Source organism: Mauremys mutica, chromosome 12, assembly GCF_020497125.1.
Source record: "Mauremys mutica isolate MM-2020 ecotype Southern chromosome 12, ASM2049712v1, whole genome shotgun sequence".
Lineage (NCBI taxonomy): Eukaryota > Metazoa > Chordata > Testudines > Geoemydidae > Mauremys > Mauremys mutica.
The window spans coordinates 34529176-34542199 of NC_059083.1; the positions used below are offsets into that span (position 1 = coordinate 34529176).

Below are 13024 nucleotides of genomic sequence, written 5' to 3' on the forward strand. Positions count from 1 at the left end.
CAACTCTGCAGTCAGATGTGACTCTCAGCCAGCTGGTAAAACAGAAGGTTATTAGACGACAGGATCACAGTCTAAAACAAAGCTTGTAGGTACAGAAAACAGGACCCCTCTGTCAGGTCCATCTTGGAGGGTGGGGAGCCTAGACCCAAGTTCTGGGCCTCTCCCCATTTCCCCAGCCAGCTCCAAACTGACACTCCCTCCTCTGGCCTTTGTGTCTCTTCTGGGCAAGGAGGCCACCTGATCTCTTTGTCCCCAACACCTTCAGTTGGCACCTTGCGGGAGAAACTGAGGCACCCACACAGGAGTCAGAGAAAACATTAAGAACATTCCCACTTTGTCACAACAGGTGCAACAAAATTTAATACCGTATATTGAAGTAGGCAAGTGCTGCTTCTGACTTTCCACTTTTAATTGACCCTTGTAATCTTGTGGTGCCGACGCGTTGTAGCTTCATTTTATATCAGCTTACGGGGCGGGGGGGGGGACCACCATTTTGGGCACCACCAAAAATTATACAAACCTGCCGCCTGTAACCCCAGGTCCCCCAGTGCTGATGGAAATAAATGATCGACGCATAGGTCATCTTTCCTTCAAAAGCCAGCAGGTTCCACGTCCGGTGCCCGTTCCTGGAGGACTCGGGGACAGTTCTAGAGACCAACCTTCGGTGGAGCTTGGATTCTCCTCCAGCCCCTTGACGTCTGGGGAACAAACAGCCAAGCTGCCCACGTTTCCATGGTACGTATTTCGGCGGGTGCTGCACCGCCACCACGGTCCTTCGTCTGGCGCCCACCAGATGAAAAGGTTGGAGACCACTGTTCTAAGGTCACTGGCATCACCCAATGGGGTCTGATTAGAACATATTTATACAAATGAAGGAGTTCCTCATTCCTGTAATTTCAGGCTGCAATACCCTTGCATCGAAAAATACATGCAGTCCACAGGTCTGTAGGTATCTGAGACATTACAGGTCATGGGTCAGCCCCTAGACAATATTGGACCCAGCCTGCAAAAGCAAATTGCCAATTCTGAAACCATTTCTTAAAAATGCAAAGCCGGCAAAAAGTTGGAGGAGCAATACCAAGTTCTCCATGCATCCAGGTCACTTTCCCCCAGGCCTGTGCTGTGAGGCATCAACTGATGGCTTCCCTTCACCTAGAGCAGTGGTTTTCAAACTGTGGGTTGTGACCCAGAACTGAATTGCGGAATGGAAAGGACTGGGTCACAGCCGCTCTGGTCAGCACCGCCAACCGGGCCATTAAAAGTCCTGTCGGCAGTGCTGCCTCGCTAAGGCAGGCTAGTCCCTACCTGTTCCGACACCGCGCTGCGCCCCAGAAGTGACCAGCAGCAGGTCTGGCTCCTACACTGGGTGGGGGGCCACGGGGCTCTCTGCACTACCCTGCCCCGAGCACCGGCTCTTCACTCTCATTGGCTGGTTCCTGGCCAATGGGAGCTGGGGGGGGCGCAGAACCTCGCAGCGCCGCTTGTGACTTGGAGCCGGACCTGCTGCTGGCCGCTTCTGGGGCACATTGCAGTCCGCAGTGCCAGGACAGGCGGGAAGCCTGCCTCTGCACCCTGGTTGCGCTGCTGACCGGGAGCTGCCAGAGGTAAGACTGAGGCATTCCCCAACCCCGCACCCCAATCTCCTGCACCAGCCCTAAGACCCCCCCAACCCAGAGCCCCCTCCTGCACCCCAAACCCTTCATCCCTGGCCCCACCCCAGAGCCTGAACCCCCAGCCCAGAGCCCTGACTGCCCCTGCACCCCAACCCTCTGCCCCAGCCCTGAGCCCATCCCACACCCCAAACCCCTCATCCCCAGCACTGTTGGGTCGCAGGCATCAACAATTTTCTTCAACTGGGTCACCAGAAAAAAAGTTTGAAAACCACCAACCTAGAGTAGTGTGTGCAGTACTGGTCACACCATTTGAAAAAGGATTTTGCAGTATTAGAGAGGGTTCAGAGAAGGGCAACGAGAATGATGAGGGGCCTGAAAAACCTCTTTTGGTAAAAAAGATTCAAAAGAACGGGAGATGACTAAGAGAGGATAGGCTAAAAGGATATAAAATAATGAATGGGCCAGAGAAGACTGGGAATGTCTTTTCTGCCTGTCTCATAACACAAGACCAAGAGGACAGTCAATGAAATGGAAAGGGATCAAATTGAAAAACCAATAAGAAATACTTTTACACAAAACCCATAATTCAACCGTGCAACTCATTGCCACATGGTGTTTTTGAGGCCAGTAATTTAGCAAGATTCAAAAAAGGGATTGGATATTGATGATATGAATAACTAGAAACCCCAGAGTTATAATAGTTAAGTTGATGCAAATATTTTTTTTTGGAAGGAATAAATTGGTCAAGGTTTAAAATGATCTCTAACTATTAGGGATTAGTAACACTCTTTGTGTATGTAATTGCTTCATTGCTTTAAGTAGCATGTTGCTTGTTTGGAGGCTTTTCGGGGGGGCGGGGCTTCTGGTGTGTTGTGTGTGTGTTGAAGGTTTTTTTTGTTTGTTTGTGATTTTGCCGAAGAGTGTGATTGGCTCCCAGCTGGGCAATCTGCTTTACAAGGCTGCTTGCTGGGTCTGGCAGGAAACGAAACTTACCTTGTTACTCGGTCTGCAGGGAGCCATGGCTGCAGCAGGGAATCCTTTGAAGAGCCTCCGAGATGAAGCTACTTGCTCCATGTGTCTGAGTTTTTTTAAGGATCCCGTGTCTTTAGATTGCGGGCACAATTTCTGCCAAGCCTGCATCACCCAGTGCTGGGAGGGATCGGATACAGACATCTCCTGCCCTCAGTGCAGAGAGACCTTTCTCCAGAGGACCCTGAGGCCGAACAGGCAACTGGGGAACTTTGTAGAAATAGCCAAGCAGCTGAGTGTCCCAGCAGCAGCAGGAGTTTTGTGCAACGCGCACCAGGAGCCTTTCAAACTCTTCTGTAACCAGGACCAAATTCTCATCTGTGTGATCTGCAGGGAGTCCCAGGCTCACCACTCTCACAGGGTGGTCCCCATAGAGGAGGCTGCCCGGGAGCAGAAGGTTAGGCCACGGCTGGGCACGGGGCTGGGCATAGGGCCGGGAGCAGAGCCCAGGCCACAGTAGATGTGGCTGCAGTGGTGCTGGGACAGTTTTTGGAGTGGGGGCGCTAAACTACACCCCTCTTACCCCATCCACGCCCCCTCACCGTCCCTTAGAGCCAGGGCCAGATTAATCGTTTGTGGGCCCGGCACCAAACATATTTGTGGGCCCCCCCTGGAGGCAATGGAGCATGGCACGGGGAGGTCAGTCCCCAGAGCGAGGGGCCAGCCAGAGGCAATGGGGTATGGCATGGCAGAGGCGACCCTGCTCCTTTCAGTCCCAGGGCACTATTTACAAAGCGGCAGTTGCCAGATGCACAGTGGCCTGCCTAGCCATGTGCTGCCAGCCTGCCCCTTCTCCTTGGGGGTGAGCTATGCCGTGCCACAGAACCCCCTCTCCCCCTGCCCAGCACCCCCTGACTCCCTATGGCCAGAAAGCCCCCAGACCCACTATGCCCAGCGCTCCCTCAAGATCCACCCACAAATGCAAAGCACCCTGCACAACACCACCCCCAACAAATCATGTTAATCTGTGTCTGACAATTTTGTTCTAAATTAGGCTTTGTCTGAAATACAGCCTATGCCGCCAAAACTTATGTCGCTCAGGCCTGTGAATGTTTCACTTCCCTGAGTGACATAAGCGTTCGTGTGCACAGTGCTATGTTAGCAGGAGAGCTTCTCCCGCCACGCTAAGCTTCTGGTGCTCGTGGAGGTGGCTTTATTATGCCGATGGCAATGGGAGCGCTCTTTCCCATCAGCATAGAGCATCTCCACCGCATGCACTGCAGCAACACAGATGTATTCGTACAGCTGCAGGTTTACAATGGGAGATGCTGCTGAGAGGGGTGTGTCCTAAGACCCGCCACCTCAGAGTTTGGTGTAGGAGTGCGCCTGTCTCTGTGATCCACACCTGGGAACCCCTCTCCTGGAGTCAGGCGGCTTAGGCATCTAAGCTGTTTCTTGCACGATGGAGTTCTGCACTTGTCAGTCCACACAAAACAGCCGAGGAGGAGACAGCAGATCTTCTTCATAATGGTTGGCCTCGTGGAAAAAGTGCTCACGTGGTATGCGGGAGACCCTGGTTCAAGTTCTCCCTCTGCCTGATGAGGAGAAGGGATTGGAACTGGAGTCTTCCACCTCTTAAGAGACAATTGTGACATTGCCAGGAGCACTGTCTGTGGGATAGCCTGAGAGGGATATGCAATGTACATAAATGTATCTGTGAGGACAGACTCCTCAGCCCCCTGACCCTCCCAAACATTATTTTTCTTGCCTCAGGAACAAATTCAAACCCGACTGGACACCCTGAAGCAAGAGAGAGAAGAACTTCTGGAGTGGAAACAGGATGGAGAGACGCAAAGCCAGGAATATCTGGTAGGTGCCTATTGTTATGATCCAGCAGTTCCATCAGTCAGAGCTGGTATCTCTGTGTGGGGAGAGTGTGAACCCTGGTCTGTACACAGCACTGCCCGATTTAGCTACATCTACACGGTACAGCTCTGGCAGGGGTGACCTGCAGGGCATGTGTAGCTACACAGCACAGGCTGTGTCCACGCTGTGGTGGGTGAATGAAAAGGCTCCAGCAGGGGGAGGCAGCAGAGCTGCCAGAGCCTTTCCCCACTTCTGGAGCCTTTACCTGCGGTGGGGAAAGGCTCTGGTAGTGCAGAGGCAGCAGGACACTACACTGCTAAAAATAGTGCAGATAGGGGAGGCCCTGCTTGGGGCTTATAGAGCCATGTATGTAGGTGTAGCAGACCACTGACTCGCTGTCGCAACGCCTCCTGCTGGTCACCTGGGAATTAGCTCTTTCCAGCACTCAGAGCGCCTCCTGCTGGCTAGAATCTCTCCTGCCTCAGGTCCCTGTGTCTCTCCTGGACCCTGGTACCCCTTACCAGGGGGTGCTGCCCCACAGCAGTGCCCCCCCAACCCACTCCCCCTATCCCCACCTTGCCTCAGTGGCTTCTGCCAGTTGTCATCTAGCCCCCACTCACTGGGGCAGCCTGCAGTCTGTAATGGCCACTCATCATCAGCAAGGGGGTTGGACCCTCTGCCTCTGCCTCTCTCCGGGCTGCACCTCTGCAGCCCTAGTACCTCCATAGGCCTTAACAAAGCCTCAGCCTGGGGAGTTGCCAGGCTGGAGCTCCCCAGCTCCTCTTGCACTTCCCCAGCACTGCTCTGCTCTGCTCTGCTCTGCTTCTGGTACCCTGAGCTCCCAGGCAGCTACGTCCCTCCCACTCCAAGGCTGGAGTGAGACTGACCCAGCTCCTCCATTAGCCCTTATATCAGGGCCAGCTGTGGCCTGATTGGGTGTGGCCACAGCTGTGGCCTCCTCCCCAATCAGCCGACCTTTTCCCCCAGGAATGGGGTAGCTGCCCCACTACAGTAGGTTTTATACCCAGAGGGTTCAGCCATATCACGACTCCACTTAAGCCACGTCTCACCATCTACACTGCTATTTATGGGATGTTAGCAGGGGCATATAGTGTACATGCTCTGCACACCACCATAACAGTTGTGTAGTACAGCTGTACCTCAAATCACTTCTTACTGTAATGTCTTTATACTGGTGTAAACCCCTGACATGCAAACATTGTAAACCTAATTTAATTTGACCCCAGTGTGGTGTGCAGAGTCACGTTGTCCAGTTCAACTGAGATAAAATGTACTAATTAGGAGCAAGGTCAAGCTTAGATCAGGCTATTTAGCTATGATGTATTGGGGACCGAGAGACTTTGTCCGTTGGACCTTATGAAATGGAACCATAAACTTACTGAACGTCATATCTCACAAAATGAGGGTCAATCCATCATCATCATCATATCCACTCATTATACTCCACACCTGAAGATAGCTATTATATGAACAACATACCCTCATATCTCAATGTCTGTACATTGACCCATTAACCTTTTACCCCCAATCGGGGATATTGCAGATTATTTATTCCTTATGCCACCCGATCTTAAGCTGAACTTCGCACCCCTTGATAATCTGTACGTTATTCCCTGATATCCAGAAACTTCTACTCCAGGGGTTCTCAAACTGGGGGTCGGGACCCCTCAGGGGGTTGCAAGGTTATTACATGAGGGGTCGCGAGCTGTCAGCCTCCACCCCAAACCCGCTTTGCCTCCAGCATTTATAATGGTGTTAAATATATTAAAAAGTGCCTCCCCAAACAGACTGGCCCCCGCCCTCTATCTGCCCCCTCCCACTTCTCACCTCCTGACTGTCCCTCTCAGAACCTCCAACTCCCCCCCGCTCCTTATCCCCTGACTGCCCCCCCCCAGGACCTCCTGCCCCTAACCACCACCCCCAGGACTCCCACACCTATCCAACCCTCCCCCCGTTGCCCGTCCCCTGACCGCCCCCCCAAAACCTCCACCCCATCCAACCGCCCCGTGCTCCCTGTCTCCTGACGGCCCCCTGGGACCCTCTGCCCCTTATCCAACCTCCCCGCTCCCTTACCATGCCGCTCAGAGCATCAGGAGCTCGCAGCCGCGTGACCTGGACGGAGCCAGCCATGCCACCCAGAGCGTTGGTGGCATGGCAAGCTGAGGCAGGGGCTAGCCTCCCTGGCCGGGAGCTCAAGGGCCGGGCAGGACGGTCCCACGGACCAGATGTGGCCTGCGGGCCATAGTTTGCCCACCTCTGATCTATAACCACCAGACATGACTGCTTTCCTCTGGGACAATGTAATTAACAGAATGCCAGATGAAACATAAGAGCTGGAGAAAAAGCATTTTGCACAGTATATGTTGTACCTGACGTTTTGTGTGGATAACCAGCAGAACATTCCTTCAGTTGTCTCCACAACTCTCTGCCAATGTATTCCTGATACGGAGTCAGACCCCCCCCTTTCCAACCTTTCTGCTACTGGAAGACTCTAGATGATCAGCAGAATATACTAAGCCACCCTGACCTGAAGACTCATCATTTTAGAGATATTGGGTGACATTTTCAAAAGTGCCTAAGTGATTTTGAAGCCTAAGGTTTACAATTTTGCAAGTGGTTAAGGGCCAGATTCTCACAGGTATTTAGGAGCTTAAAATACAGAGAGGCCTAGTGAGATTTTTCAAAAGCAACTAAGCAGCACTTAACGTCCTCTGTAGTTAAGGAGACTTAGGCACCTAAGTAATACTGAAAATCCCTCTCAGGACTTTTATGTCTCTTTAAACACCTAAATATCTTTTAAAAGCAGCTCCTTATACACTTTTTTTTTAAATGGCTTTCAGCTCCTAAATGATTTTGCTGTTTCTGAAAATTTACCCTAAGTTCTATTTTCAAAAGTCACTTTCAAAGATACTTAGGCTCCTAAGCACCAAAAGTAACTTTGAAAATGGGAATTGGACTCCTAAGTCACCAAGGCGCTTTGGAACATGTTATTCATTCAGGCCAGCTGAGAGACTATCAGAAAATCTCTCTAGAAACTATCAGGCATGTTCTCCTGAAATCTCGACCATATGTTTGTAGTAGGTTGATATAAAAAGAGGGCTCTAAGAACTGTTCCCAGACTCTTCCCAACTGGACGCTGAGCGCTGGAACCTGCCCCATCCCAGGCTCTGCCTCTTTCCCTCGAGGCCTCGACCCCCAATCCTCTTTCCCCCTCTCACTGGTGCTTGTTGCTCTCTCCACCTCCCTCCCCCTGCCAGCTGAGCAGGGCTCTGGGGTCTGGAGGGGGTGACTGGGACAGGGCGTGGGAGGGAGAGCCGTGCTCCAGGGGTAGAGGGGTGATTGGAGCAGGATGGGGAACCTGCCCATACTTCTCTCCCCCCAGAGCCATCCCTGAGTGCTCCTCCAGGCTCCCAGCAGCAACTGCTGCTCTTCCCATCTCCTGGTGTTGGAAGCCAGTTACTGTGGGTAACCAGACTTCTAGTGTCCAGTCAGCAGTGCTGACCAGACACTGCCAGGTTTCCTTTTCGAAAACTGAACATCTGGCAACCCTAGTCCCTGACGTGTCCTTTCCCTGTTTGTCCCTTCATTACAGGGAAAGCTAGAAGCTGAGAGGCAGAAGATTGTGTCTGAATTTGAGCAACTGCGGCAATTCCTGGAGGAGCAAGAGCGACTCCTGCTGGCCCAGCTGGAAGAGTTGGACAAGGAAATTGTGAAGCTACAGGATGAAAATGTCTCCAAAGTGTCTGAGGAGATTTCCCGTCTCAGTGACTTGATCAGTGAGATAGAAGAGAAGTATCAGCAGCCAACAAGCCAATTCCTGCAGGTGAGACGGTTAGAGACACCCAGATCCCTGCCCAGGGAAGGGAGAGATTCTGAGTGATTAACTTTGGAGTTTATTAAGTTCTTGGAAAGGTCCCCCTCCACAATGGAGACTGTCACCATTTCCTTTAGCAAAGCGAGGGAAAACAACATTTGACATTTCTAATATTTCCAGTGTGGAAACAGATTTGCTGGTTTAAAGGCAGATGTCTCAGGCCTTTTTGATACATCATACGTAAGTTCCTTTGTTTTCAGTTTAAACCAATTTTACCAAAAAATTGCTGGGTTTTACAAAAAAGTAAAATTCATTTTTTTCTGATTTTCATCCTGCTTTTGTATCATTCAAATATATATAAAATACTTGTTTTATTAGGAAAATACAATACAGTGCATGAGATCTCTGTATTACGATAATACATTAGTCTGTGAAAGCTGCCTGCTGAAGGAAGAACATATTGTTCTAGAAGATACACACAATAACCAACAGGCAGGCACACAAGGTCTGAAGTGCGTGTGCATCTGAGTGTACTGATGAATCTCACACCCACCACGTACACATTTCAAACTGTTAGCAGACAATGGGTTAAAGATTTGACACGCTAAAATGGGAAGAAAATGAAAATCTGTATCAGAATACGTTTCAGAACACAAGGAAGTATTCAGAAGGGTTAAAGAAACAAACAGGCAAACCGGATGAAGTTGAGTGTATGCGCTGCTAATAGTGTGGCCCAATTATCAAATGTGAATATTTATAGGCTAATAGTTCTAAGTCTACACCAGTAAACTGTTGGTTCAAATGAAAAGTTTTATTTGGGGATTACAGATGTATTGTTTTCTTAAACTCAGAGGGGCATTGTGTTTTGAGCTCTGTTTTAGTTCTGCAGCAAACCACAGTGATGAACGGAATTCAAAGCATTAATCTACTGAATACTTTTTTCTCCTGTCTTTCCATCCACCAAAACAAACCCTGACATTTACCTAGAAAAATTAATAGTTTTTTTGCACTGATTTCCGTCTGTTTTTGTTGTGGTGGTAATTTTTCCTGGGAATTTATCAGAGTTTAACTAAAATAAAAACGGAAAATGAAGGGCCCTAATGATCTGGAAGCAGTAAACGGCACAACTCCAGTGTCTAGGAAGTGGGAGATTAGGAAAGCGAAGTTCTTTGCAGGGCCTATTAAGAAATGGGAATGAATCCAGTTTCCAGAATTGCTGACCAGAATTGCATAAATGGAGCTTTTAGCTTGAGAAAGGCAAATGCTCTGGACACAGCAGTTGCATGTGGAAGTCAGGGATTAATGTGTCTGATCAGTCTGTTTGAGCAAGTGCCATTGGCACAGGCAAAATAGAATTTAGAAGGAGAAAACCCACAATCCTGGTGCGTGCTTAGGGGCCCCATTCCATTGAAATCTATTAATGGAAGTTTAAATGTGCAACTACAGAGAATTGCATCTCGAGCTTAACTAGGGATGGCCAAGTGAGTTCTCTCCAGAGCAGGAGGGATCACCAGCTTCTGGCTCGTGGGACTGAGCTCTTTTTTTTCTTCTTCTCCCCTCTCTCTCTTCTAGGACATCAAAAGCACCTGGAGCAGGTACGTAGCTCCTTCCCACTCCCCCTTACGCTTCATGATGTTGAAGGGGATTGGATCCCTGGGGTCAGATTTTGCAGGGTATTTAGACACCTGACATATAGCTAGGCACTTACCTGCTTTGGAAAATTCCACCAAGCAAGTTAGGCACCTCCCATTGCAATCAGTGGCAGTTGGGAGCCTAGCTTGGTTAGGTGCTTTTGAAAATCCCAGGAGGCACCTTTTAAAATCAGGCCTTAAGTGATTTGCCGAAGGTCATGCAGGGAGGCTGTGGCAGAGAAGGGAGTGGAACATGGGTTTCCAGAGTCCTACAGCAACCCCTTAACCACTGGAGCATCCTTTCCCATGAGATTAGGCCCTTCTCTCTGAGGGGCAGCTTCTGGGTCCCTTACTCTCTTTAACTCCCATTTGAGGATCTAAGCACTTAAAAACTCCAGCGAGGAGGGCAATTGACTCACCAGTGGGAGTTAGAGGCTCACAACGAGCCCGTGAGAGAGCAGCCTCTGGTAGCTCATTCTCCCAAAAGACAGAAAAGATTTAGAATAGCTGGTTTTGTTCTGACTTGTTTTGTTTTTCCCCCTCTAGGTGTGAGAGGCTGAAGTTCGAGACACCAATGGCCGTGCCAGAGGACCTGAGAGAGAGAGTTGACGTCTCTTCCCAAAGAAATGTTTGTCTGCAGGAAGCTTTAAAGAAATTCAAAGGTAACTTAACAGTTATCTGGGTTCATGCTACGGTGATGATACGTCGAGATGCGCCTCTGACTGATGAAGGAGATGGACTCTGGCCTATTAGTTCTCAGCTCGTCCCAGCTAGAAGTCTTTTTGGGTGGGATGGGGAGGGCTCAGGGCTGATGCCAGTTCTCCAGGCCTCCACTTGGATTGTCTCAGATCCAACCCTCGGTGTCCAAATGGGTCACTCAGAATTTCAGACATACACCGTCACCAGGTGTTATAGAAAATATTGAATGTAACTTCCATGCCTGGGATTTTCCAAGGGACCTACGGGATTTAGGCACCCATCTCTCTCTCTCTGACCGTCAATAGGAGTTGGCCATCACATGGCCTCAGCCCTTTTGAAAATCCCAGAGTCTGTACCTCAAGTTTCTCCATCTTTCAAAAGGAGGAAATAATGACCACCCTACCTTGTTGTGCTAATTAGTGAATGGCCCCCCAGCGCTTAGAGATCCTTGGAGGAAGGTGGGAGATGGAAAAGAGCAGGATGTGTATTTTGGATGATGATTTCAGTTTAGTTTGGCCTCGCTGGAAAGGTCTCCCCATTCCAATCTGCCTCTCAATCTATGGTCTTTTCCTTCGGGCTGTCTCAGCATTACAGCACGGTTCCATCCAGTGCTGCTGTAGCCAGGTCAGTCCCAGGATATTAGACAGGATGGGGGAGGTAACAGCTTTTATTGGACCAACTCCTGTTGGTGACAGACAAACTTTTGAGCTACACAGACCTGAAGAAAAGCTCTGAGTAAGCTCTAAAGCTTCTCTCTCAAGCACAGTTACATTAATTAACGGTAGGAATGTCACCAGAGTTAATACAACATGAAATCACCTCTTCCAGTCCTTCCTTTCTCTAGAGACCCAGCCCTCTGAACTGGCCTCTGAGCCCAAAGGCAGAGAGAAAGGGTGCAGGCTAGATTCACAAAAGCACTTGGGTGTCTACCTGCCATTTTAGGCACCGAAATCCCAGAATCAGACCACACTGGGATTCACAAAGCCCCCCGCTGAGCTGCCTAAAATCACTCCTCACCTCTGTTTTTGCAGTAAATGTTCCCTAGGCATCTATGTTTCTGCTTCTGTGCATGCGCACTGCAGTTCCAGTTTAAGCTGTCCATACACGTAAGTCCCAGAGAGCTACATGAACTGGGGAAAGAAAGGCGTTCCTCCTCCTAACTCACCTACAGGGCCCCAATCTGAGATGCCTGCTCTGAGCACACTTACTGGCTCAGGCCCTGTATGTGAATTTAACCAAAAGAATCAGGCCCTAGAGACAGGTAAGTTCCCTTATAACATATAGTTCCGTGATTAGGGTCAAGAGCTGGGACGTGGGAGACCACCAGTTCAAATCCCTTATCCTCTGAAGAAGAAGAAATTCCAACAGGGGGCTGATATAGACCTCTGTCTCTACTTTTGAATCTGATCCACTGCATATAAATAATTGAGCAGAGGGACAAGCTTCTGGGTCTCCCACCTCCCAAGGGCGTGCTCTAACTACTGGGCTACAGAGATGTTCTCGTGATTTCTCTTTGCCTCTGGCCCAATGAATTATTGATTATCCCCGGTGGAACCTCTCCCCCAGGAGAGCATGTGGGCACCCCGCATCAGAAAATCCTGCAGCCCAGAGGTTAGGGCACTCCTTGAGAGGTGGTAGATCCCATTTCAGATCTCACCTCCCTCTGTGGCACAGGGTTAACTTGAACCAGGGGTCTCCCCAAGGCCAGCTGAGTGCTCCAACCACTGGGGTAAAAGTTATGAGCAAGATGGGTTTTCTCCACCCCTGCAAGCTTCTTGCCAAAAAAAAATGGCACAGATGCCGGAAACCAAGAGAGGGCTTGCAGCTGAGAATCCCACACTACGGTGCTGCCCAGACTCAGTCGCCGAACTCCCTGAGATGACCGGGGCTTAGCACCCCCCTGAACCTTGGCATTTCCCACTGGCTGGCGTAAGCAGGGAGTCGCCTAGCATGCTGGCTTTTGTGACTCTCATTCCAAGGCGCAACTCTCTCCCTGTTCACGGTACGGGGAGCCTGACTCAGGCTTTGTGAATCACAATGGCTTTCTAGGTGCCTAAATGTTGGATGTTGTGATGCTGAGTGTCACCTTGCCTAAGTTTCTTTGTGAATCCAGCCCCGTTTTCATGAGGCTGTTTTCCTGCAAGAAAGGGGGAAATCAGCTCTCCTCTGATCTTTTCTTTCTCTAGAGACCCTGCCCTATCAACTGAACTTTCTGATCTCAAAGGCAGAGAAAGAGGGTAAGTTTTCATGAGGTTATTATCCTACAACAATTAATTATTAATTAAAATCTCAGGATTCATTTTTTAGAAGAAGCTTCTGAATTCAAACAAGAGGTTTCCACCAATATAGAGTCATGTATCCCAAGGTTAGAAGGAATCATTCTATCATAAGAACGACCATACTGGGTCACA

The 13024-nt window shown here is 49.7% G+C and overlaps 1 protein-coding gene across 2 annotated transcripts in view; it reads left to right on the plus strand.

Annotated features, from left to right (window-relative positions):
- The window catches only part of LOC123345251 (zinc finger protein RFP-like), a 60596-nt gene that overhangs the window by 43431 nt on the left and 4141 nt on the right, over positions 1–13024 (plus strand). The window contains exons 1-7 of one of the 2 annotated variants that reach the window (XM_044981997.1): positions 714–735; positions 2626–3039; positions 4356–4451; positions 8062–8292; positions 9856–9878; positions 10461–10576; positions 12800–12850. In XM_044981997.1, coding sequence (XP_044837932.1) covers positions 733–735; positions 2626–3039; positions 4356–4451; positions 8062–8292; positions 9856–9878; positions 10461–10576; positions 12800–12850 — 934 coding nt within the window. In that variant the 5' untranslated portion in view covers positions 714–732. Of the gene's footprint in view, positions 1–713; positions 736–2625; positions 3040–4355; positions 4452–8061; positions 8293–9855; positions 9879–10460; positions 10577–12799; positions 12851–13024 lie in introns of those variants that run through there. The other variant, XM_044981995.1, reaches the window with a different exon arrangement.